At 37.4% G+C, this 27,455-nt stretch overlaps 2 protein-coding genes and 1 non-coding gene across 4 annotated transcripts; all 3 read left to right on the top strand.

Moving 5' to 3' along the window:
• Window positions 1-4,261: 4,261 nt before the first annotated feature.
• Snurf (SNRPN upstream reading frame) lies at window positions 4,262-17,612 on the top strand. Of its 2 annotated transcripts, XR_001229537.1 has the most exons (5): window positions 4,262-4,343; window positions 9,869-9,964; window positions 11,733-11,881; window positions 16,343-16,489; window positions 17,469-17,612. XR_001229537.1 is itself a non-coding variant. In XM_013355466.1 (4 exons), the coding sequence occupies exons 1-3, from the start codon at window positions 4,330-4,332 to the stop codon at window positions 11,836-11,838; spliced, it is 216 nt and encodes a 71-aa protein (XP_013210920.1). In that variant the 5' UTR covers window positions 4,262-4,329; the 3' UTR covers window positions 11,839-11,881; window positions 14,136-14,346. The 2 variants fall into 2 exon arrangements, 1 of the variants encoding a protein (XP_013210920.1); XM_013355466.1 differs by lacking the exons at window positions 16,343-16,489; window positions 17,469-17,612 and adding an exon at window positions 14,136-14,346.
• Window positions 16,349-21,334, top strand: Snrpn (small nuclear ribonucleoprotein polypeptide N). Its single transcript, XM_013355465.2, has 7 exons — window positions 16,349-16,489; window positions 17,469-17,620; window positions 18,179-18,290; window positions 18,753-18,905; window positions 19,465-19,603; window positions 20,673-20,798; window positions 20,885-21,334. The coding sequence occupies exons 1-7, from the start codon at window positions 16,487-16,489 to the stop codon at window positions 20,920-20,922; spliced, it is 723 nt and encodes a 240-aa protein (XP_013210919.1). The 5' UTR covers window positions 16,349-16,486; the 3' UTR covers window positions 20,923-21,334.
• Window positions 21,335-23,717: 2,383 nt separating this feature from the next.
• Window positions 23,718-23,789, top strand: LOC113455816. Its single transcript, XR_003376772.1, has one exon. It is a non-coding gene; the product is annotated as a small nucleolar RNA SNORD107 (small nucleolar RNA).
• The last annotated feature ends 3,666 nt before the right edge of the window (window positions 23,790-27,455 follow it).

Genomic DNA, 27,455 nt, shown 5'->3' with positions numbered 1-27,455 from the left:
GGCAGAGCAGGCAAAATTTTGTAAATCCAAGGCCAGCATGTGAACACCAGGCCAGTCAGTGCTACCTGAAGAACTCTGTCTTAAAAACAAAAAATTATCTTGAACCTCCTTAATTACTTAGGAGTGAATGGTTCTTGATCTCTAGGAGTAAATTTGCTAATTAGGAAAGGGAATGGCTACAACACAGCAAGTCTCAGGGTTATTACAGGGACTGTTAATAAGGTTTCTAGATGAATACCTAGTGTTTTAGTAGCAAGAGAGACATGTGGTTATAGGAAAATGTCAGATTTCACATCACCCAGAAGGCATGTTTCAATTCATTTAGTCCCTTTTGGTTTGCTTAGAAGATGTCTTCTGTGTCACAAATTGGTCCCATCCTCCCTGTGTAGCAAGGGTAACCTAGGACATTTGATCCACCTGTCTATATCTTCTAAGTGCTAGGATAATATTTGTGTCCTATCATGTCTGGTTTATGTCAGGGTAACCTAGGACATTTGATCCACCTGTCTATATCTTCTAAGTGCTAGGATAATATTTGTATCCTATCATGTCTGGTTTATGTGGTGCTGTAGATCAAACAGGGGACTTCGTACAAACCTGGACATCATAGTAAAACTCTTCCTATTGTTTTTTGTATTTTAGATGGAGATTAGCTATGCAACTGTCGCTGGCCTAGAACATGCTATGTAGATCAGGCTAGACTCAAACTCACAGATGTCCACCAGCCTCTGATAATGAAGTCCTGAAATTAAAGATGTATGGTACAACTGGCCTTTTTATTTTATTCATTGATTGATTTTCTTACTTTTTGAGATAAGGTATATAACACCAGTTTTCAGGGAACTTACCATATAGACAAAATGTCTTTGAACTGATGCCTGTCTCTACCTCTAAGAACTAGGATCGTAGGTTTACAATTCAGCCTGAGCATTGTGGCTTATGACTACCATGAACATGTTTGCTACAAATTGATTAACATTATTCTGCATGGATAGATATTTGTATTTCAATTTGGGATGTAGTATAGAGTTCTTTTGATTATTGTTCAGTTTTGATTATTATTGTTATTGTCCGTTCATAGTCTTCAAATCCCTACAGGCCTATATAGTCTCTCATGCACAGTCTGTAATCGCCATCTTTCTTGGTGCTAGGTTTAGAGGTATGTGCCATACGTTTCCCCTAGCTGAACTTTAGTTCTTTTTTCATCAGAGAGTCACTGCGTTCTTCAAGTTTGGCTGGTGCCGGGCAATGGTGGCGCACGCCTTTAATCCCATCACTCGGGAGGCAGAGGCAGGCGGATCTCTGGGAGTTCGAGGCCAGCCTGGTCTACAGAGCTAGTTCCAGGACAGGTTCCAAAGCCACAGAGAAACCCTATCTGGAAAAAAAAAAAACAAACAAACAAAAAAAAGTTTGGCTGGTACTCATAGAAATTAGCCTGCATTGGTCACCCAAGAGTTAGCCTTATAGGATGAACTACAATGACTAGCTTGAAACATAGGTCTTAATGCAACATAATGGTTAGTTTTTCAGCATTGACAAAGTCATGGTCAAAGTCACTTTGTTTGGTGATTTTGAGGACAGCCTCACTCTGTTTTCCAATTTGAGCTGGAACATACTGTTTTGCTCAAGGACATCAACAATTCATGGTAAACATCCTGCCTCCTGTTCCTGAGATAATAGGAATGAACCACTGTTTTTAGTCTAAGGTGGCCTCGTTACTTTAAATTCTTTTCCGCTTACAGTAAGTTTTCAGGTCTTAGGTCTTAGTCATACTCAGGTGCACTAAATTGCCACTCCACCCCCAAGGGACTTGCGTGTTAGCATATCTATATTGCCAGGACTGGGAATCACAGTAGGAATCTGAGGCCAGTCTGGTCATTGTAGCAAGTTACAGGCCATTGAGAGCCACATGCTGAGACCCTACATAAACAACAGAAAAACAATGGATGGGGTTTTACTTTGAAGTCGAGACTTGCAAAGTTTGCTGATTTCCAGCACCACTTAATTCCTGATTTCGTTTAGCATAGTCTACGTGGTGGTGGATTCCAATCTAGGACAGAGCCTGTCTCAAAATCTCCCCCACCTGGGAAAATTAAAACAACCCCCAGCTAGAGAAACAGAGGATTTTCCAAGCACACCTGGCTTGGATTAAGACCCTGAATAAGAAAAGCAATACCAAAATTTACCCCCAACCAAGATACGATTGTCTTTTTTATTTTTCCCTAAGCACTCTCAAATTGTGTTTTTTCATTTGCGTTTCCGTGTGTTTATCTGATTGACAGTTTTTAAATTTTATTTTGTGAGGACTTCCATTTGAATGCTTTCCCTTTGACAAAAACAGGGATGATTTGAGTTTATGACTTTGTTGAATATTCTGAAAATTAAACCCTAATCTGTTTTTTTTTCTTTTTTGGCAAATGATTTCTTCCAGCCTACTTTGCTTTTCCCCCACTTTCTGAAGAGTGTCCTTTGAAACAAAATCTCTTATGTAACTCACGAAATCTCACTTACCTCTTATTTTTTATTGTTTTTGTTTTACCTGAAATATCTAATAATCTGTGATCAGAAATGTATACTGATTTTCTTCTAAGTTACTCATATTTTAAATTCTACAGGCATTATCAATTTTAGTGTCTGTATTTAATGTAATGTAGGAATCTTGATCAGATTTTGCAAGTTTTCTATTGTCAATGCTATTAAAATATTACTTGTGTCAGATTTTATGTCCTAAAAGTTTATAAACTATATCCCTAACAGTTTGACATTAGAGTGAATTGCTTATGTTTGAAGTGATCAAATGATTGGAGATACAGTAGCATCTAGTAATCTATTCAGATAAATTGGACTGACAAATCTTATTGTTTCTTATTTACTGTTATAGTAAAGAATATGCCAACGCAGGCCTATAATTAATATGTTTTTATTTTCAAAGCAATCAGTGAGTCAAACTTCATGTTTTTTGTGCTGTTTACAAGGTTCCTTGGGCCTTTTCTGGAATCTAAAATCTTTTTCTTTATTTCTTTTACAAAATATAAACCTAGAACACATTGGCCAAGTATCACAAATATATTTTAAATCGAGAGAGAATAAATTCAAAGGTGTGAATTTTGACTCCATGAACACATCTCCATGGTTACTTTTAGTTACTTTTTCATTTTATTTTGTAAGTTGTTCCTAATATAGTCAACATTCAAAATAACTTCATATACAAAATAGTTAAGAATAATAAAAGTGTTAATTAGATTAAAATAATAAATATTGTTTGGAAGTGCTTTGATAAATCTGAGATTTCATTACTGGTAAGCAAATGATTTACATAATCACCTCTGTATACTGACAATTTTGTATCACTCAATCTAGTAGGTTATTATTTACATCAGGAAGCTGTAACCTTTTTGCTTGTATGTAAATAAATTTCTTCACCTGTTTTTAAAAGTTCAGGTTGTTGTTGAGGTGAAAACTGACTGTCATTCAAGCTGAAAATAGGAAATCAGGGAATGGAATTGTAGCCCCCTGGGGAGAGAACATTAGCTACACATATCCATTAGAATACCTCACTAACAGTTCGGACAGGTGGTCAACAAGAAAGTCTACAGTTATGTTAAACATTGTGTAATGTAGCTTCCTTGGTTTTCTGTGCTTGGCATTTTTTTCCCTAAACAATAAAATACCTGCATATTGAAGCTAACAGCAGAACAATGCTTTAATCCCAGCACTCAGGAGGCACAGGCAGTAAGATTTCTGAGTTTGACGTGAGTGCCACCTACAGACCGTGTTCTAAAGCTACACAGAAAAACAGTCTCCAAAAGCCCAAACCGAAAGAAAAGGGCGGGGGTGTGTGTGTGTGTAATTTTCTGTACAGGGTGTGTTCTCTAAATTATCATTCTAAAAATATGTCTCAATATGTGGCATGTAATCACATATAGCAAAAAACCTTGATGTTTTAAAATCATGTTTTATCGCTCAGTGATGCTTGCTTGCAACCACTACGGAACGAAAAATTATTCTTTATTTTAAACATATTTAAAAACAGGTACTTGTGGCCAATAGCCCATGTTGACAGCTATTTTATCAAAATATTCGCTCAAGTTACTATCGTAGGAATGCTCGGGGACCGGTAGCCATTTCTTTGCAGGTCATTGGGGTCAGGCAGTGGAATCCCTGCACTGCGGCAAACTATGTGCGCATGTGTGGTCATTGGCTGTGATGCGCATGCGTTGCGTTGGGCTCTGCGTGATAAGACGGAGCCGCTGCGGCAAGTCTGGCGCAGAAGAAGGGAGGCAGCTGGAGATGTCAGACGCTACCTTCTGAGGAGCGACTCGTAACGCGATGGAGCGAGGAAGGTCAGCTGGGCCCGTGGCGCTTTTAGCTTGTGAGGCTGTTGCATTTTTACCAAAATATTCTAGTTTTGGGAGAAATATTTCTTTTTGAGAATTAGAATTTTGGACCGATTAGACGGACTCATTTGGGTGGCGGGGCAATGTCAGGTCTGCGCTGTAAGGCGTTACCAGTGACTGTGGGCTCCGGGGTGAGGGAGCCGTGTTGCGGCAGGATTGTACTGCGCAATGGTGATCGAGGTCCGCGGTTGTCCGCGGTAGTCCGCAGTCATCCGCAATCTCTTGCCGCGGCCATGGGGGAAGGTGACCATGGTCCGCGGATGCGGCACCGGGAGAAGGTGAGCAGCATCCATGACTGCGACACAGGGTGGGGGAGGGGAGCGGGGTCCACGATCTGCGGCCCTGGGGGAAGGTGGGCAGGTTCCGCGATCCGTTGCCGCGGCACCGGGGGGAAGGTGACCATGGTCCGCAGATGCGGCACTGGGAGAAGGTGAGCAGCATCCATGACTGCGACACGGGGCAGGGGGAAAGGGAGCAGGGTCCGTGTTGCGAGGCACTGGGGAAAGGTGGACATGGTCGGAAGATGCAGCGCTGGGAGGTGAGCAGCGATCCTGACTGCGACGCAGGGCTGCGGGGGAGGGGAGCAGGGCCCGCGATCTCCTGCTGCGGCCCTAGTTAAGGCGAGCATGGTCCATGGACGCGGCAAGGAGTGGGGGTGGGGGAGTCCGGTCCGCTGTACGGTGAGCAGCCTTGGTACTAGGGGAAGATGAGCAGTGTCGGCAATTAGAGGCCGCGGCACTCGGGAAAGGATGCCCAGGATTAGGATCCGCGGCACTGGGGGAAGATGAGCCAGATCCATGACTGCAGCCCAGTGTAGGGGAGGAGGGGAGCAGGGTCTTCGATCTGTGTCACTACGGGAAGGATGCGCTGCATCCGCGACTGCGGCACAGGGTTGGGGGAGGGGAACAGCAGGGTCCGCGATCTGCGGCAGTGGGGAAAGATGAGCTTGTTCCGCTATCTGAGCCTGCGGCACTGATCGAAGGATGCGCAGGATCCATGACTGCGGCACAGGCGGGCCAAGGTGAGCGAGGGAGGGGGGAAGCGGACGGGGGAGTCCGCAATCCGCGGCACAGGGCAGGGGGAGGGGACCAGGGTCCGCGATCTGCTGCACTGGGTGAAGGTGATCACAGTCTGCGGCTAGTCGGTGGTTCGCCCGGTGACCGCCTCGGCTGCTTCAGTGTGCAGGTGGTTTTGTGCAAGATCCTTGTAGCTCAGAGAAGAGATGGCTGGCGTGGCCAGGTTGTGGCTGGCCAAAGTGCTTTTGTATCACGGTGGTATGGAGACTGCGTGGTTGCAGGTAGTTATAGGAAAATGTGTATTAGAACCGGGGTACCGGGCCGTGGGAAGGACCCTAGGAGCGCATTGGTTCTGTCAGGGTGTGGCCCTCACGGGGGGGGGTCTGCAGTGATGGATCTGTGGAATGATCCAGTGCTAGGGGGGAGGGGTGGGAACGGACCTTTCCGGACGGCCATACCTTCGTTTCCAGGTTTTTTTTTTTTTTTAATTTTCTTGCAGTCCCCTTTGTTAATCGGTGGCGTATTGTGTTTGTGTTGGTTCCTTTTGTAGAATTATTTTTTGCCTTCAGGAGAGTGAGTGGCGAAAGCCGCAGTGTTTTCTTGTTTATTTGGTCACTAAACACCCCTCACTGCAGGGGTTAATGTATGTAAAACTTGCTATAACCCAAACCAGGAACAGTAGCAGTGACAAAACCATGTGTCTTTTGGTTTTTATTCTTTTTTTCCTGGCATTCGGGATTGAATCTTTGCATGTCTTGGTATTATCAAGGGGTCGTGTCCAGTGTCAAACGCCATTGTGAGATTCCCTAAAGATGGCCGCTGCTGCAGAGGTGTTGGTGTGCGCAGGCGCGGCTGGTGGGGGGGGGAGGGAGAGCGGGGCAGCAGACCCCTCCCCACCTTGCTGCTTGTCACAGGGCGAGTCACCTGCTTGACAGTTCCGCAGTGTTAGAATTGCAGCCACACCCTCGTCTCAGGACCGCAGGGACAGAGCCTCCCTCAGGTGTCTTCTCCCACGCTCAGCGTCCTGCTGTGGGCACAGGAAAACCAGATGCGGTAGGGATGCCACGCACCTCCGCCTGCATGGAGGCCAGGAGGGAGTGGACCGCGGGATGGCGCAGCATTGGCGTGGAGAACCTGGCGGCCATATCCTTAACCTGCTGCATTAACAGCGCTTCTTTGCCCCTCCCTGCAGTGTCGCAATGTGGGGGGGGGATGCTGGTTTGCGCAGGTTCTTTCTCACAGGCTTGGTTCTGGGTTTTCTATTACCTTAAGCAATGGAAGGCATGTTGGGGGGAGGGAGTCTAGAGGTTTGTATGACGTATTCCGTATTCCTCTGGGTCAGCAAGCATCTTCGGTATCTGTTTTGCAGTAGAATGGTTGGTTATTACAGCCAGCTCAAGACCTGTTGGTGATGCCTTAAGATAGCCTTCCCTCCTGGGTAGGATAAATTTATATTTGAATTTATATTAACGCTCACGTATTATTTTTTAATACTTTTCTACTGTTCTGAATGAGATTTTCTATTTTTAAGGCAGATTGAATAATTCATAAAACAGCTTTTGGCTTTGTGTATTCCCTTTGATTTCTATTTTCCAGATATAAAAATTAACAGTTGCCTTAATGTGATATTTTGTCATCCATTCTTAATGCTTTGATAGTTTAATCTCTCTCGGTACATGGCTTAAGAGTTATTCCCCAAGGATAATTTTTATGCATGTATTAAATTAATGATATTTCTCACGATTTGAAATTGAAGCTACTCTGAAAATATGAAGGAATAATGAACCAAGTAACTGCATTGTTTATTTTACTAAACTTGTTTTTTAATTTGAGACAGGATTGCGATGTAATCCACATTCATTTCAGATATGGTATGTATCTCAGGCTGCCCTGGAGCTAGCTGGTGATCCAACCCTTTTTCTTCTGTAGTCCAGTGAACCACAGATGTGAGTGACTGCGCTTGGATTGGAATTTTTACATTAAAATATTTTTTTCCAGGATTTTTATGTACTTGCTTTACTTTTAGATCTTGTTTTCCTTCCCCACTATGAGTAGACTTATGTTTGTAATTTTTAAAAAGATAAATCTAGAAGATTAACCTTGTTTTATTTTTTTGTTTCTTCTGACAGTCTCTGTAGCCCAGGTTGCCCATGAACTTGTGATCTTCATACCTCAGGTGCCATACTTCAGGCAGTGAAATTACATTAACAATATTGTATGGAATATAACTTATTAAGTCTTTGTTAGGCCGTAGGAATATACTGCTTCTAGTATGTTTTGGCTCAGTTTCTGTTTGTGTCTTTATGAACTGCCTAATTTGGCCCACCATTTTGTAGATGATGAATCAGATACATTTGATTATGCCTTGTCTTAAGTAGTTAGCTTCTAATTTAAAGTTTATGTCTGAAATAGAATTTGCAGGTGACAGTGGACAGTGATTTGCCATAAAAAATTAATACTATGCACAAATTTCCCTTCACATTTGTTTTCCTTATGCATGTTGGCATAATTAGGCATTTTATAAAATGCTTTTGATATGAATGCCTACATCTGGCTACATTTGCACTAAGCCAGCATTTTCAAAAATAAACTTAGATGATTTGTATATAAAAGTTAGGTTTAGAAAATTGAAATAATAAAATAGTTTTGTATTGATGACTAAATGAATGAGCCATTTTCACACTGAGGAACTCATAGGAAATGGTAATAAACTAGAGACTTTTGACAATGTTCTTTGGGGTTATAATTTAATCCAACAATTATAGAATCGTCTTCCTGGCACTCACCTGTAACTCCTACCACTAAGGAGATTTATGTAGTAGAACCAGGAGATCAATGACATCTTTAGCTTCACAGTAAGTTTTAAGACAACGTAGGGTACATGAGAGACCTTTGTCTCAGAATAGTAAATTATCAAATAGATTTCTGTTACAGCCTGGATCAGTTCTCCATTTTCCTTTGTGTAAGTGAATGTACTGTAGTGTAAATGTCCATATCTGGTTTTATTTGTCCTTAGCAGACATTTAAAATTGCAGTTACTACCAACACTCTTAGTGAGGATAAATGTGATACTGGGTTGGTGTTTACTGTTCCATCACTGCAGTAGAATTGCAGGGTCACCAATCTAATGTCACTGGTCCTTTATTAATTACTCCAGGCTTAGTACAGCTTTGCATTTTCATTATATTTCCCCGCATCGTGCACGCTGTCATTATCAAATGATATCTCACAGTATTTACAACTTAATTTGTCTTATTAATGATATAACATGTATTTCATGCTGATTGGCCAACTAAATATGTTATCAGGAAACCCATTGAAAAGGCAGCTTTTTGTAATTTTTTTAATGTATGTAATTTAAAGATGTAATGAACTATTTTGCTCTGAGGTATGCCTGCCACCTGGAATGCCATGAATATTTATCCATCATTCCTGAAAGGTCCAGCTCCACTATTTTCTAATTATGTTTTGTTTTGCCCTAAAAAGTTAGATTTCAATCAATTACATAATTTACCATTTTTTCATTTGGGGACTATACCACTCTGCAGTCCAAGTTATTAATACCTGTAAGAATTTGGCCTTAGTGGTAGCAGGTATGTTTCATGCTACTATGCAATCTTAATTAAAATTCAGTTTCTTTGATTTGTTTATAATTTTATCGTGTGGAAATCTTAACATTAAATTTAAAAAAAATGTATTTGGATGTTTTGGCATTTCCAGTTCTAAACAGCAAAATAAACTGAATTGCTGGTAAAATGCTTAATCTAAAAATTTAGCTACTTTTAAATATAGATATGATTCAGAAAATTGGCATTCGGATTCTTCTATTAAGAATCATTCTTGACTTGTCAAAAGCCTTTCTATTTATCTCTTGGTTTCATATATCTAGTTTCTGTCTTAGGAACATTTCCTGCAGGTCCTAACATGGCCACCCTGATGCTGCTGTTCATGTGATTGACTGCACGGCCATTTTGTGAAGTGCTCCCAGCTACTTGATAGCATTTTGCATAAGCGACCCTCCTATTTCTTTATAAATCCCATGCCAGCTACATTTATGTAGAGGTTGATGTGGTGTCTGACATAGGGAGGGGCAGCCCACATGCTATGGCACATGTAGAGGTCCACATGGTTTTGTGGAGTAGGTTCTCTTCTACCTTTTCAAGGGTCCAGGGATCAGATTGTCATGTTTGTATTAGTGGCTGGCAATTGAGCTTTATATACTGAGCCATTTTTACCTGTCCTTTATTTTTTTAATGGAAGGATTCATGTAGGCTTAGACTGCTTTGAAGGTATCTGAGGTTGGTATCCTTGTCTTACTTCCTTAGCGCTGAGATTACAGGCATGTCCTGCCACCCCTGATGATGCCCTGATGGGAATTGAAGGTGGGACTTCCTGCTTCCTAGGCAAGAAATCTATAAATAATACATTTATTAAATTCTTCCTTTTCTGTTTCAGGGATCGCTTACACCTGAGAAGAACTACTGAACAGCACGTGCCAGAGGTGGAAGTCCAGGTCAAGCGTAGACGGACAGCCTCACTGAGCAATCAGGAGTATGTAAACTCTGGTTTTGTAATGAACCAAAATTACAATAGAGTGACGTAATGGAATACCCAATACAAAAGTTATAACAAAATACTGAAACTTGTAATTGTATTCTCACTTAAGTCAACATTATCATTTATTTAATTCATTTTTCTTGCACAGGGTCTGTCTGTGCAGCCCTGGCTGGCTTGAACTCACAGAGTCTGCCTCCACGACAGGAGTGCTAGATTTAAAAGCATGTGCCACCACCACGCATGGCTCTTTATCTCCTTTTTATGTAATTTGACTTTCCCCCTGGCATTTCAATTTTAAAAGTATTACTTCCTTTTTTCCCTCTTTATTTTTTTGCTGAGCAGGAATTAAAATTAGGGCAAGAGCTTTCTTTTTATTTCTTCACATGTGAGTTTTGCCTTTAGAATTTTATTCACTATATACCTGTTATTCATAAAGGAGTAATTTTAATAACTTATTTTTATTTTATGTGCATGTCTGTATGAGGATGTTGGGTCTTCTGCATTCCATTACAGACAGTTGAAAGCTTACTATGTGGATGCTGGGAATTAAACAAGAATCCTCTGGAGAGCAGTCAGTGCTCTTAATCCCTGAGCCATCTCTCTAGCCCTTATCTAGGTTATTTTATGATGTTCATTTTCTAGGATTTATTTATTTATTTATTTATTTATTTATTTATTTATTTATTTATTTGCTTTGTTTTTCAAGACAGGGATTCTTTGAGTAACAGCTCCATCTGTCCTGGAACTAGCTCTTGTGTACCAGACTGTCTTGAACGCACAGATCTGCTTTCCTCTGCTCCCACCACTGCCTGGCTCATTTTCTGTTCTTATAAATGCTTTTTTTCTGCATTGATAGGACATTAATTTACACAAACTTATTTTTGTTTTGAGACAGATAGTCTATGCTGCCCTTGACATCATCTCAAAGCAAAGTATGATCTTATGGTCAGATCATACTCTCAATATTAATGAGTTTTAAATGTATATTTACACATCACATGTATAAATATTGAAATTTATGTTTTAGGATGTCTGTTATTGACGTCTTTACCTATTTATATATCTATTTGTCTTGCTGTTCTATTTTTTTGATTGATTGATTGAAAGATTGATTTATCAATCAGTCTATTTATTGGATTGATGGGCTATTGGTTGATTGATTGACTAGCTTCTTGATCTATTTCTTGGCTTGCTGGTCTATTCATATTCATTTATTGGCTTGTTAATCTGACTTTCTGACCTATTTATCCATTTATTCATTATTCATAATTTATATATTCATGGCTTTCTGATATTAATTGATTGACTGATTTAACTGAGTGAGTGATTAACTCCTTGATTTATTTATTGGCTTGTTGATCTATCTATCTATCTATCTATCTATCTATCTATCTATCTATCTATCTATCTATCTATCTATCTATCTATATCTATCTACCTATCTACCTATCACCATCTTGAACTATTTGATGGGTTGCTGTTCTGTTGATTTAGCTTGTGGATCCATTTAATTAGCTTGCTAGTCTATTAATTTGCGTGCTTGATTGATTAGCTTCAAGTTCCCTTTTGGTTCATATACTACCTAACTGCAATGTTATATTTACTAACTAAATGGCTATCTTTTAAACTGTGTTAGCATTTTTCTGGTGATCTTTGATAAAATTAGGCTCTTATAGAATAAAAATGTCTGTTTTCATTCTTATTACTATCTACATTGATGAATGCCATTTTGTGATGTAAAAATATTGTGCTCTTGCCCTAGGTGCCACCTGTACCCACGTCGTGCTCAGCAGCAGCAGGTTCCTGTGGTGGATTTCCAGGCAGAACTGAGACAGGCTTTCTTAGCTGAGACACCAAGAGGTGGTTAAAGCAGTATTGAAACATCAAGGAGGTGGAAGTCAAGGAAAACAGGTTAGAGTTAATTCAAAAGTATAAACAAACAATAGGATATCTAGAGTTTAATTGATGCAGTTACCTTTTTAAGAGCTTTATATACACAATAACCTTTTTTAAAAGCTTTATATACACCAGCACTAGACACATCATACAGCAATTTTATACAATGAACATTTATTTATTATTTTTTATGCATTTCTTTTTTGAAACAGAGTTTCTCTGTATAACAATCCAAGTTGGCCTCAATCATTGGTAGACCATATGGCCTCAAATTCACTGAGGTCCACCTGCCTTGGCCTCCCAAGTACTAGGAATAAAGACTGTGCCACCACCATCTGACTCAATAATTAGATTTAAAAATATATGTATGTGTGTGGTATTTTGTTTGCATGTCTATGTACCGTGTATATAGAGTCCAGAGCAGGACCTCAGATCTAAACCCTGGAATTGGAAAGTGTCAGACTTTGTGTTGCCTGAAATTAAACTCAGGTCCTGTGGAAAACATGCTCTTGTTCTTTTTTAAAAAATAAAGTAACATTTATTTATTGTGTATATAGTGTTCTACCTTCATGTATCACCAGCTCTCCATACAGGTGTTGGTGAGCCACCAAATGGCTGTTGGGAAGGTTGACCTCAGGACCTGGATGAGCAGCCAATATTCTTAACAGCTGAACCATAGCTCCAGCTCAAGCTAGTGTTCTTTAAAAATATTTATTTATTATGTATACATTCTGCCTCCATGTATGCCCGCACGCCAGAAGAGGGTGCTAAATGTCATTACAGATGGTTGTGAGCCACCATGTAGTTGCTGGGAATTGAACTCAGGACCTCTGGAAGAGCAGCCAGTGCTTTTAACCACTGAGCCATCTCTTCAGCCCCCTCAAGCTAGTTAGTAGTCTTACCTGCTGAGACATATTTATGCCCCAAATTAATCTGTAAGAACATTTTCACATGATTATAATTATATTTAGCGTTTTTCATTTACATGTGTCCCATGGATTTTGTAATTTTGTGTGTAATCATGGATTCACTCTGGCAAGAAAGCCTTATGAGCTAAATGTTGAAATTATGGGCATGTAATATAAACACTATAATTAGTTCAGGTTTTATTTATTTATTGAGACAGGATCTCACTATGCACCCTGGACTGACATAGATAGAACTCACTTTGTGAAACAGGGTGGGTTGAACAAATAAAACGTGTGGGCCTTAGGTGTTTAGTTCTAGGTTTTACAAGTTTATTTTATGTTTATGGTGTTTTGCATGCTTGTATGTCTATGTACCATGTGTGGACAGAAGAGAGCATCAGATCTGGAAATGGAGTTAACATGGTTGTGAGCTGCCATGTAGGTGCTGAAATTAAAGCTGGGTCCTCTGGAAGAGCAGCCACTATACTTAACTACTGAGTAATCTCTATTTCATGATTTATTTATTTGTAGACAGGTTCTAATTGACTAGTCTCTGTAGAACAGGTTGTCCTTAGACTCAGATCTTTATCTTCTGTCTGCCTCACGGGGTGTGAGGCATGTGCCACTTTACCCCACATTCATTGTGATCTTCATATATGTGCACAGTTTATTTAAACTCTATCCAGTCCCAACTCTTAACTTCTCCTGAACCTTCTATCTAGTGCTCCTTTTCAGTTGCTTTTCCCATTTTTTAACTAACTGTTCACCTAGTGCTAGCCATGGAGATTTGGGTTGTGAGCTGTATCACTGAAGTACTAACATCCTCACCATTTTTTTGTGTGCATGGAAGAAAAGGATGAGGCCCTCATAAGCCCACCCCATCCATGTTGGACTGTTGATTGGCTAGTCTAGTGCATGCATCTGTATATACTTACCATACGAGTTCATAAGTGCAGCAGCCCTGCAGTGCCAAGAAGACACTATTTCCCAGAAGGCCTCTGAGGTCATCATCTTTCTACCCCTTCTGTGATGGCCTTTCAGACAGGGTGGTGGGGTGTGATAAGACTTAGGACTGAGCAATCTACTATCATTTATTTTGTGCACTTTGAACAATTACAAGCCTATTGACCACCATCGTCTGTGTAAAGAAGTTTCTCTGATAAAAGGTGAGAAATGAATAATGTATGAGTATAAGACAAAATGTTTAGAGGGACATTGATACTATGTCAAATAGAAGTTGTAGCTTTTCCAATAGCCCATCTGCTCTCCTCAACTGTGGGGTTCTTGGCATGCCCTCCCTGTGAAGTGAGTATGAATTTGAATTATTTATTACTGAAAATAAACATTGTGTGTGTTTTCAGGAAACTACAGAGGCTGGAGAGGGCATCAGAATCCCCTGGATCTGGAGATGGAGAAAGATACTGATAAGTTGTCATGTGGATTATGAGAACTGAACTTGGGTCCTCTGCAAAATCATAGCAGGAAGCTCTCAGCCCACTGGGCCATCTCTCCATGCTGTTTTCAGTTTTAAAAATGTAGTCAATTTAGCTGGGCATGGTGTTGCATGCCTTTAAACGCAGCACTTGGATGACATACATAGGTGAATCTGAGTTCCATGTTGGCCAAATATACATTATGGATTTCTTTAGATTGTCTCAAGTCTAGAAAATGAATTATGTAATTTAATTTAGAGTGTAGTTCAATTATACAAACATAACATTAATGGCGCCATTGTACCAATGGTCATGCATTACCCAGCTGATTGTTACTGTAGAGCACAGGTTTCACAAACGGGTATGACTGACTTCACCAGCTTCCTGTACTTCTCATATTGAAAGCTTGCCAGCAGTTAGGAAGCTTCTGGCTTAATTCCAGTTTGATATTTTTATTGTATGTAAATAAAAAATGGTATCTTCAACAATCAGACTTGTCACCAAGTGGGAAACATAAAACAATTACAATAGGCTATATTATTTATGGGGAATCTGCCACCAGACTGCACTTGGCAAACTCAAAGGGAGATATTTATTTCACACTTCATAGTGTGATGCAGAGTGGCTTCTGTGAGAAACATCATCCCCATGTAACTACAATTAAGTGATTTTTTTTTTAAATCATTTAAATTTGGTTGACATTTTCTCTGTAGCTTTGGGGCCTGTTCTGGAACTCACTCAAGCTGGCTTCAAACTCAGAGGTCTATCCACTTTAAACTGCATCCTGAATGCTAGGATTAAAGGCATGAGCTACCATTGCACAAACAATACATATTTTTAGAAAGTGCAATATCAAGTTTTTGGAACATTTTTAGTGAGTTATATTGCTCATACGCCAGGATTCTATGTCACTTTCCTGTTCTAGTTCCTTAGGGTGGCATGAAGATTAAAAATTCAAGGGATAATCTCATGTGAGCCGAGGAACTGAGACAAAATAAGATAAATACAGATTCAGGATGGGCTTACACTTTGTGAAACCTATTCTCTGTTATAGAGAAATAGTTTCTACTCTCATGGTTAAACTTCTCATTTAAACTTCTAGTTAAAACTGGGCAGGGTGGCACACAGAAAAGGCTAAAGAATGGGATTAAAAATTCCAGACTAGGCTGAAATAAATATAAGGAAATATTATCAAATTTTATGCTTTATCCTGCAATGAGTATCTACCAGAGAGCTGTATTCCAAGCTCGTAATTGTATTTTACATTTACTTTAAAGTGTCTGCCGTCTAGCCATTGAACTGCTGCTTCATCATTATGAATACACTGATTGCAACCATTTGCCCGAGGTTCTGCTGATTATTGTCATACTTGTCTCCTGGTGGGAAAAGATTACCCATTTTGATTTTAAAGAGGCAGCCTACAGTTTTAGACATGTTAAATAAAAAAGTATATTTTTGAACTAAGAAATAAATAGGACACTGATTAAATTTAGGGATGAAAAAATGTAGGTGTTTCTGAAATACATATAGTGTTGAAAAATATTGATATTTTAAAAATGTACTTTTCTTCCAAAATAGAAGATGTGGTTTTCTAAGCAATTATATAAAAACCTAGCAACAGTGATTCGAGAGATGTCTCATTGGTTTCTGCAGAAGACCTGGGTTTTGTTTCCAGCACCCACATGGAGGCTCAAAACTAACTAACTTCAGTTCCTAGGAATTTGATGCCATTTTCTGACTTTGAGCACCAGGCACATATATATAAAAAATATACAAAGAGATGAGAATTTTTATTTTTTTTAAATGCTGGGATGCATAGAATATTTCTATAACCACTGCTTAGAAGCCAGAGACTCAATGGATTTCTGGAGCGTAAATTAAGTTCCGGGTTTACATGTTAGCCAGAAATTAGTCAGCGTTTATATCTGGCCACTAAAATACATCTACTGACCTACACAGCCAGGAATGCTTAGCAATACTGGTAACCAATTGGTTTCATAGATCTAGCAGGTTAAAGGATTAATAAGAAAAGGGCTAAAATTTGTTCTTTGTTAGAGATGAAGTTATACTATTTGAATATTTATTTTTAAAGCATAGTAGATGGAAGTACAGTTGTAATTTTCTTCCTTTTGCAGGACCGATCCACTATCTTTAAAATCACCAGTCAAGCTTACATTGTGTCTAAGCAAACCTACATCACACCTTTATTTATAGCCCTCCCCAAAGTGTTAAAGGTCTTGAAATTTTACTATTGAAGCGTCTATTGTGGAACAGCAATCATGGTGAGTTGTACATTACAGAGTTGGATAGCTGCTGTAGTAACCTCATAATTTTTTATTGTCTAGTCTTTGAGGCTGTAAAATTTAGAAATAGGGATTCTTTTATAGAGGTGTACATGTCTGTTAGTACTCAAAGCTTTGGAGAGAATACCAAGGGATGCCTTATCAATTCTTTTTTCAATTAATCTTTTTATCATTTAGATTTTGGTGAGTCAGTATAACCTTAAGGAACCACCTTATAGAGCAAGGACTCTTAGATTCAATTGCAGAACATACAGACTTCTTGGAAATAGCAGATGTCTGTTAAAATCAGAAAGGTGGTAAATGAGGGATTGTTAACCTGAAGCTCTCAGACACAGATTAGCAAAGGAAAAGATGCTATTTTCAAAGCAGGGAGTTGTGTTAGAGACTGGAAACCAAAGCATTTGGGTTGTAGATAGGAAGAATAAGAGCTGAGGATAATCACCATGGTCGCAAGTTCAGTGCTTAAAAAATAGCAAAAGATTTTTTAATAATAGTGATATGGATCTGTTGGATCTGGGAGCCCTTTGGTGATCATGATTTTATTTAGTTGAGGTTATTTTATAACTTACTGAGGTAGTTTTTTTTTTTTTAGGTTTACAAAAAATAGTTTAGGACCAAGTGCTCTGTTTGAAATTATGGTCATTTGATGGAAAGAAAGCATAAAAATAGTGTTGACAACTCTAAAGGAGAACTAAGTGAGGGATTTCTAACTAAGTGAGGGATTTCTATTTTAGGAATAAGTTTCATAACTAGTAGATACTATGGGTCCTACTTAGGATTCTGAGAAGTGCAGAGCCATGTAAAGTGGTCTTAGTCTACTTGATATTTCATTATTTAGAAAATAGAGAGAAATAAAGGGAGACAATATTAAAGAAAACTGCTTATATAGAGATGTAGGAAAAAACAAGGACACAGGAAACACATGAACTTTCCATTGATATTCCTTTACTTATTGCAGACTGTGGGTAAGAGTAGCAAGATGCTGCAGCACATTGACTATAGAATGAGATGTATCCTGCAAGATGGAAGAATCTTCATTGGCACCTTTAAGGCTTTTGACAAGCATATGAATCTGATTCTCTGTGATTGTGATGAGTTCAGGAAGATCAAGTAAGGCTTGTTTGGATCATGGATTGAGGGAGGAAAGAGCTGGAATAAGATTGATAGGGGAACTGAATTAGATAAAGAAGGTGTGGATGGCCATGCGGTTATGATACCTAATCCTTTCAGAATTGGATCAGATCCTTATGTTGCAGTCATGTCATTGCATACAAATAACGTTGGCAAAAATATAACTTACATTGTCAAATCTGATGTCAATAGTATTTGGTTATAATCTTAATGCACTTAGGATTTTGATATAAATAGGGCTTTAGTTCCACTTACCTTAAAGGCTTTGTCCTATCATTTGCATCTATATTTTGCAGCAGATCATGTTGGGTATCTGTATATCAAGGGAGCAGACATAGGAAAATAATTTATGCAAGTTAAAGAAGTCTACAGAGTAATTAAATTTTTAATAATAGTGATGGATGTGTTGGATCTGGGAGCCCTTTGGTGATCATAATTTCATTTAGTTGGGGTTATTTTACAACTTTTGTCTAATTAATTATTTTGATAAGTAAGGATCACAAATTTATTTTACTGATTTTTACTTCTGATTTATAGGCCAAAGAATGCAAAACAGCCGGAACGTGAAGAAAAACGTGTTTTGGGTCTGGTCTTGCTACGTGGAGAGAACTTGGTCTCCATGACTGTGGAGGGTCCACCTCCTAAAGATGTAAGGCTGATGTAGGGCAAGATTTCCATGTTTCTCGTCTTTGATTTTTACTTCAAACATGAATTATACAAGCCCATGGTACTTGGACTTAATGTCTTAGCAGGGCATATGGAGAAATACTATAATTACATGTAATCAAATAAAATGTACCTAGTACTTAGTATAAGAGTTCAGATCTATACTTTAGGAAGTATATTTATGATTTCACAAACGTGCTGGGTAGAAGGTAGAAGTGAATTTTTATTGGGAAGGAAGTGGTCAAGGAATTAACAGTTCCCAGTTTAGGAAGTATATATCCCAAATCTGTAAGACACTCAGAAGTATTTGTTATTACATTTGTTTGCATATCAAGCTAATGGGAGCTAATTAGCTTGTAACATGATTGAGAATTAGTTCCTTGCGTAAAAATCACTTGTTTTTGAACAAAACGGCCAAGTTTAAAGTTATACATTTTTGTTTCAGACTGGTATTGCTCGTGTGCCACTTGCTGGCGCTGCAGGTGGCCCTGGGGTTGGGAGGGCAGCTGGCAGAGGAGTACCAGCTGGTGTACCTATTCCTCAAGCTCCTGCTGGATTAGCAGGCCCTGTCCGAGGAGTTGGAGGTCCATCCCAGCAGGTAAGACCAGAACAAGGTTTGCTATTCATGATAAAATATGACAAAAGCATAGAACTGAGAAGATGAGCAATCAGAAAGCTATATCTATACTGTTTAAGTTTTATATGTTCTGGAAAGACTAATCATTGATAACTAAGACACTTTGAATTGATGTGACTAATGAAATACGCAACTGTAAATGCCAAGTCCAGAAAAATCGAAAGATGATAAAATGGCAATATGTCAAGATTTAAAAATATGGGGCTGAAAGTAGATGTCTTGATTCTGGTGAGAGTTCAGAATTTTAGACAAGACTACATAGAAAGACTGTCTCCAAAGTAACAAACAACAAAAGAAACCTCCCCAAATGTACACAAATAAAAAACCAGAGCAGCTCAGCAGGAATATGCATAGCATGTAAAAGCTTCTGGATTTATTCCTCATCAACTGAAAAAGAGAGTAATATAAGTAACAAGATAGAACAATTATATCTGTAATAGGATTTATTCATTATTTCTTTCTATGTATTGGAAAACGATGGCATCCCTCATCTCTTTGTGTTTTTGGCATAACTTTTAAGGTCATGACTCCACAGGGAAGAGGCACTGTAGCAGCTGCTGCAGTTGCTGCCACTGCCAGCATTGCTGGAGCTCCAACCCAGTACCCACCAGGACGAGGAACTCCACCTCCCCCTGTAGGCAGAGCTACCCCACCACCGGGTAAGTTCTTTAGAACAAATAATTATTTGGATTTCCTACAGAGTCTATCATCTTGAGGAAATAACATCTCAAAGTACTGTGTATTATTTCTTAGCCTTGCTAAGAATTTAGGAACTATGCTACTAGTTTTATTGTTATACATTTTTTTATTGAAGATAGCTTTTCTAATGCAATGTTCTGCTACTTTCCCTTCCCCCAGCACCTTCGTACATCCCCACCTACACAAATTGACAACATTTCTTCTGACTAGAATACAAGCAGGCATCTCAAAAGTAGTATAAGAATAAAGTAAGATAAATTAAAACAAACCCAATTGGGACTAAAAATCAAACAAATATAAACAAAAAGCAAAAGGAAAAGTACAAGAAGCAAACCTTTATGAACAAAGACAGAAACCATAATTTGTAAGCAAGCATTCTATGAAGTTAGAAATTTAATGTTCAGACAAAGCTTCATGAAACAAACCCTCCCTCAATACTATGAATCAGTTCTGTGTTGGCATCTATTATTGGGCATGGCACCTGTTTTAAGTGGTTGGTACATCTATTGAGCCTCTTCATTTTTCTTGGGTAAGTGGTTTTGAATTAGGGCTAGCTTCTGAGGTGGTATGGGAACTTGTGTCTATGACTCTCAATGCTGGGACGTCCACATGCCTTAGACCTGTACAGGTTCTGGGTGCTACTACTGTTGTGTCTGAGGGCCTTGTTTGATTATTGTCTTCAATCCTCAATGACCCTTACAGTCTCTTTCTTTCCTCTTATTATCAGTAAGTGGAACTTAAATTCAATCAAGTTTGTTTACTCTACACAATCTTTGCCACTATTTACCAGTGTATCTTTCTGTCAGGTGACCGTTTTAGATCACAGGGTTTGAAGCTATATTGGCATTGGTATTTGTAAATGAAAGGAATTTCTTTGGAATTAGGATGACACTCTGGATTACAGAATAAGGACCTTCATTTCGCATGCACACACTTGCCTCATTTCTGGAACCACTATTTTGTGCTACGCCATGAGAGCTTTATTTAATGAGCTGACCTAAGGAGGGTTTATTTGTTGTTTATTTTCAGGAATCATGGCCCCTCCACCTGGTATGAGACCACCCATGGGCCCACCGATTGGCCTTCCCCCTGCTCGAGGGACGCCTATAGGCATGCCCCCTCCAGGAATGAGACCCCCTCCACCAGGAATTAGAGGTCAGGGCCTGTGAATAACATCAGATCCTGTAATATTTATATGCTCTTGATAACTTCAATAGAATTTTATTATTTTTCCTTTCTAGGCCCACCTCCCCCAGGAATGCGTCCACCAAGACCCTAAGATGGCTGATAAATATCAGCCTTTACTTTTCCCTGCAATGCATCTTGTGAAATTGTGTAGCATGCACGCTTTTTGACCCCTCTTACTGCATTAATTATAGCTAATAAATACATAAGAGCAATTGAATTGAGGGTTTCTTTTGTCTGATTTTGTTAAAGTCAGAGTGAAACTACTGTTTTATTGTGAAAGGTAAAAGCAGGCATGCAGTTTATTTACTCAAGCTAGTATCTTAGGGCAAAATGGTTGTAATATTATTTCCTGATTCCTGCCTCTTCCTGCATTAACATGCTGCTTAAAATCTTAAAGATTGTGATTTGCTAAGATTAACATGGCACTGTGGTCACTTTAATATGTCACAATTAAAGGTTTGTGAAGAAACTTAATCAGATATAATTAAATTAACTTAAAGAAATTTTGGCAGTGGTATGTCTTTTATGATCATTAATTAAAACATTTGTAATCCAAGTTAGTGCTTTTGCAAAAGGGGTGGCTTGAGTTTATTACAGTTTACAGTTGTTGGTAATCAGTGTCTTGTGGAAGACCTGATCTGAGAATTAAATCTATTATGGTAAGTTTCAATCTACTGATCCTAAATAGGTGTTAGAGCCTGGTCATTGGGATACAAGGTTCTGCATGCTTGATATGGCACACTGGAATTCATATTAAGTTTGTGTCATCACCAATAGTGTGCTGTTGACTACAAGCATTGAGGGAACACATGATGACTTTGAGTTGTAAGTAAAGGAATTTTTTTATGGATAAATTTAATTTGAATTAGCCAACAAAGAAAAAAGCTGTTTTGCCATGGGAAGTGGTTTGTAATGGTGAGTGAATTACCTATTTTTTAATTAAAAATAAATTAAAACATTAATACATTGTATTTACATCTTTTCTATCTCACCTTCACTCTTTTAATTCTTCTTTTATACTCCAAACATGCTCAATTTCTTGACATTCTGTAATCACACTCACACACACACACAGAAGAAATCCCATGTACTGGGTCCATTTAGTTGCTTGTATGTACATAGGCTTAGGTTCATCACTTGTTGTACTGTGTCTTTTCTCTGGAGAAAATGATTCATCCTCTCTTAGTCAGTGATGTTTTTCCATCTGTGTGGTGTCTTGTGAAATTTCCAGTGTCAGTAGGACTGCTGATGGTCTTGTTTAAATAATATTATTGTTAAATAATATTGTTGAGATGTAACTTCACTGTCATGCCTAGAAGACTTGCTAAGTCACCTCCCCCATTCAGAGGCTGGTAACAGGAGGCTCTGAGATTTGGGCATTAGTGATAACAGCATATTTGAAGAAAGTCTATTGTCTGAATAATGACCTAAAGGTAGCCTCCCCTTTTCTTTTTAAGATACCCTGATTGTTGGAGGCTCAGCTTATAAAGATCATGCTAATGACTACCATTATTTTTTTGCTTATTCTGGGAATTTCATGTTTATCCTTTACTCATGGTAATTGTGTATTAGACTATGATACAAATTTTTATTAAGATTTTTCTATGTATTAAAAATATGCAACAACATGACAGTATTTAAGATACTCTGTATGTACTTCTGATGTTCAAGTTAGGGAGTTTGATACTGGGTCTCATGTAATAGTCTCACCTCCGACTCCTTATAGGCAAAGATGACCATAAGTAAGCTCTCATCCTTCCTACTCAGCCTCTTAAGTCCTAGCATTTATTATAAGCATTTCTGCCATAACCTACTTTATTATAATTCTTATAGATTTATTTATTATGTATATAGTGTTGTGCCTCCATTTATACATGCAGGCCAGAAGGCACCAGATCTCATCACAGATGGTTTTGAGCCAAAATGTGAGTGCTGGGAGTTGAACTCAGGACCTCAGGAAGAGCTCATTTAGTTTTTGCTGTCCTTCCCTTTCTCTCTCCCTTCCTCTCCTCCCTCCCTCCTACCTTCCTTTCTTCTGAGACAGGGTTTCTCTATATCCCTGACTGTCCTGAAACACTCTGTAGACCACACTAGCCTTGAACACAGATATATACTTGTCTATGCCTTAGTGCTAATATTGAAGGCCTGTACCACCACTGGGTGAAGTCAGTTGCATTGATGTGCCCCAGCATTAGGAAAGAAAGTCAGTGAGATGAATAGTAGTACACATACATATATATATAGTTCTATATTATAGTGAGTTATAGGATAGCCTTGGATAGGTAAATTGCTGTCCCAAAATAAGAAAATTTCAAATGTTATTATGGAAACTGTTTACTTTTCAACTTAGAAGTCCTTATTTATGATCTGATCAATTTTTGTTAAAAGACTGATGTTAATATATTGGGAACTGTTTGGAGAAAGTGAGTTGTAATATTTTAGTATGTTTAGCAGTTGTCTGGAAATTTCTGTCTTGTCACCGTGCCTATCATCTACTTACCTTGAAAAGGGTTAATAGATGTTATGTGGCGATTCTTCATCATTACATTCTGCTTCGTATTTGTGTGTCATTTCAGATTATGTGTTTTGTAAAATGTATTAAGACATGCTGTTTTTTGCAGAACAGTATCTAGTCTTTAAATAGGTGTATATTTATGTTCATGTTATTTCAGTATCAGGTGATGTCCTTTTGTCGAATTACTTGATGACTGAAAAGAGAATTTCATCAATGAATGTTAAGAAGTTTCATGAGCCTGAACACCACCCTGTAGTATTATAACAAGACTATAAATCCTAATAGCTGCATTTAAGACAGAAACATAAACCATGCAAGGTAATGTAATCTTTTGATTTAAAAAAAAGCATTTTACAGAGAGGTCTTGACTGGATTTATGATGATATAGGACCTTGTCTGATCAAAATGATTTTAAAAAATGAGCTTAAAATAACTCTGAAATCTAGTCAGTGTGCCTCATTACATATAAAATTGCTTATCCTCAATAGAAACTATTTGTTTAAATGGGCATGCTGGTATAGACTTGTAATTTCAGCCCTCGATTGACGGAAGTGAGAGAATTACAAGTTCCAGGCCAGCCTAGTATGCATAACAAGATGCTGCTGTATACATTGTATACTAAGAACTGGAAAGTGCACAATATCTTTTCATAAATGTTTTGAGATAATTTGTTTTTCTGCATTTTGTATTTTGTTGCAAGCCAAACATGAAATGTCCGTGGATCACAAAAGGCATAGGCACCTGTTGATATGGAAATAAGAATGTGTAAAAATGGAGCTCCCAAGACTTGAGAAATGGCACATACCATTGTTGATTTTTAAGTGATATCAATCAGGAGAAAAGGGTAATGTGTATGGAACATTTCCATTGTGGAATGCGGTGAGTATAAGAGCCTGTTCTTCTGATGTCTGCATTTGATGAACTTGGTCAGATCCACATCATGGTAATGTTACCACAAAATTAGTTAACGAATAAATATAGTAGTTATGTTAGAAATGTTCAGAATTAAGAAGTAAGGTTTAGGTATTGCACTTTTTTTCAGTAAGAGTATTAAGAACCCATGATTTTGTAGCTGAGTCCATGCTCCAACATTAAAGCTGGCTATTTTTACCGCTTAAATATTTGCCAGTATTTTGGTATTTTCTATATATTTGTAGGAATGTTTTATTAATCTTTGTAAAAGTGAAAAAAAAATTGTCATTTACATTTATTGGGGTAAAGCGCTTCTCTTGTAGTGAGATGGGGAGCCACATGCGGAAGTATTTATGAAAGTAGTTAAGAAACAAGAACAGTAAAGTTCCTGGAGAGAGAACGCAGATTGTCAAGCATTGCAGTATATACCTTTACACCTACAGCCATAACACTGGACACTGGCATAGTGGCTTTTAGCTGGAAGGATAACTATTAAGTTATCAAAGTGAAATTACTGCTTCCTTAGCCATATGCTGGCATATCTTTTTACTTATTCTTCCATCCATCCATCCATCCATCCATCCATCCATCCATCCATCCATCATCTTCATCAGTTTATTTAATGATTGATTCAGTTATTGATTGGCTTCTTGATCTATTTAATTGCTTTACTGGTATATGAATTTATTATGTATTAGCTTTCTGGTCCTTGATTTGTTTGGCTTTTTGATCTACGTATAGATCTATGTATTGGCTTCTTGCCATTCTATGTATTGGCTTCTTGCCATTTTTAGTAGCTGACTGATTTATTTATGTATTTACTCAAGGCTTTCATTATTTATTTATTTATTTTTAATTTACTTAATGACTAAAATTTATTTATTGCCTTTCTTGCCTATTGGTTGATTGGCTTTACTTATTGGCTTGCTGTCATTCATTTCTTTTCTTATTACAAATGTATTTATCTGATTACTCATTAACTTATTGATTAATTAACTTCATGGTCTAATTATTGGGTTGCTGGTATAAAGTTTGTCTATTGACTTTACTTGCTTTCTTGCACTCACATTTATTTTATTTTTCATCCATCCATCATCAGTCTATCTGTCTTCTTCATCAGTTTACTTACTGTAAACTGTTATTGATTGGCTTCTTGATCTGTTGGCTTGCTGGCACATTCTATTTATTGGCTTCTTGATCAATTTATGGCCTTTCTTGCCTATTGGTCAGTTGATTGGTTTATTGACTGACTTATTGCCTTGATCTAATTGTAAATCGATTTATTTACTTGCTAACTATTAGCTTGGTTGCTTGCTAGCCACTTGATTTGTTTATTTATTCCCTTTCCTGAGTATTGGTTGGTATTTCTTTGCTTGCTGGGATATCTATCTACCCACCTACCTACATACTTACCCACTAACTTATTTATTGGTGATTGATCTGTTTATTGCTTTTTTATCTGTGGATTGATTGACTTTGACATGCTGGCTCTATTTAATTATTTATTTATGTGCTTATCCTCTAATTTATTTATTGGATATTTGATCTATCAGTGGATTGTTTGGCTTTATTTATTGAATTGCTATTTTTATTTATAGCTACTCACCAACTAACATTTATTTATTAGCTTATTGCTCACTAGCTTCTTGATCAGTTTATTTATTCCCTTTATTGAGTATTGCTGGGCAACATTTCTTTATTGGCTTCCTGGGATATTTATGTATTTACTTACCTACTAACTTATTTATTAATTTGATTTATTTAATGGTTCATTTATTTACCCATTTATTTTATATTTGATATATTTAATGATTGATTCAGTTGCTTAACTATTTATTTATTTATTTATTTATTTATTTATTTATTTGCTTGGTTGCTTGGTTGCTTCCTAGCTTCTTAATCTTTTTATTACCTCTCTTGAGTATTGGTGGCAGTATTTCTCTTGGCTTGCTGGGATATTTATATTTACTTACTATTTTATTGTACATTTTATCTATTTAATGATTTTACTTACCAACTAGCATATTCATTCGTTTATTTGTTTGCTGATTAACCTGTTTATTTATTGCCTTTTTTAATTTATCGGGATGTGGCACATTTATTTACCAACTAACTTAATTATCTATCTGTTTATTGATCTATTTAATGATTTTGTTACATACCCACTAACTTTGTACATGAATTATTTATTTATACATTTGTATCTTGATCTGTTCATTGCCTGTCTTATCAATTGATTATTATTTATTGTCTTGCTCTTATTTATTTACTTATCCACTGACTTATTGTACATTTGATCTTTAATGATAAATTTACTTACTAGCCTATTTATTTATTTGGTGATTAATTTGGTTATTTAATGGTATCAGAATGGTGAACTTTATTGACTTGTGGCATATTTTTTTACCCAATAACTTCTTTATTGTACATTTGATCTATTAATAATTTTACTTACACACTAACCTATTCATTTATTTATTTAATAGCCCATTAACTTATTTATTGTACATTTGATTAAATGATTTTGCTTACTTACCAACTAATTGTTACATATTCATTTTATCTATTTATTTATTGCATATTTATTTATTTATTTACTAACCCACTAACTTACTTACCAACTAACTTATTTATTGTATACCCATGTTATCTATATCTATCTATCTATCTCTGTCCATATCTATCTATCTATCTATCTATCTATCTATCTATCTATCTGTATCTATTGTAGTCCTGAATACTTTTTTACCTTTTTTTTTACCTACTAGGGGCTTTATTCATTTACTTATTTGTTTTGCTTATGTGCTAACCCACTAACTTATTGTACATTTGATCTATTTAATGATTTTGCTTATTTACCAACTAACTTATTTAACTTATTTATTGCATACTCATTTATTTTATCTATATATTTATTGCATGTTCTATGTATTTAGTTATTATGTACTAACCCACTAACTTATTTATTGCACATTTGATCTATTTAATGATTTTCCTTACTTACCAACTAACTTATTTATTACATAACCATGTTATCTATTTATTGCTTATTTATTTTATTTATTTAACTTCTGAACACTATTGCCTTTTACCTACTGAGGGCTTTATTTACTTCTTTATTTCTTTATTTATATGCTAACCCACTAACTTATTATACATTTGCTCTATTTAATGATTATTTGCTTAATTATCAACTA

The sequence above is a fragment of the Microtus ochrogaster genome, unplaced genomic scaffold (genome assembly GCF_000317375.1).
Source record: "Microtus ochrogaster isolate Prairie Vole_2 unplaced genomic scaffold, MicOch1.0 UNK133, whole genome shotgun sequence".
Lineage (NCBI taxonomy): Eukaryota > Metazoa > Chordata > Mammalia > Rodentia > Cricetidae > Microtus > Microtus ochrogaster.
This window is presented reverse-complemented; position numbering and strand designations above follow the sequence as displayed.

Coding starts and splice junctions, on each gene's coding strand:
- Snurf (XM_013355466.1), top strand. Junction 9,965..11,732: donor GCCTCACTGAGCAATCAGGA/GTATGTAAACTC, acceptor CTCTTGCCCTAG/GTGCCACCTGTACCCACGTC.
- Snrpn (XM_013355465.2), top strand. Junction 18,291..18,752: donor AGGGTCCACCTCCTAAAGAT/GTAAGGCTGATG, acceptor TTTTTGTTTCAG/ACTGGTATTGCTCGTGTGCC. Junction 20,799..20,884: donor CCCTCCACCAGGAATTAGAG/GTCAGGGCCTGT, acceptor TTTCCTTTCTAG/GCCCACCTCCCCCAGGAATG.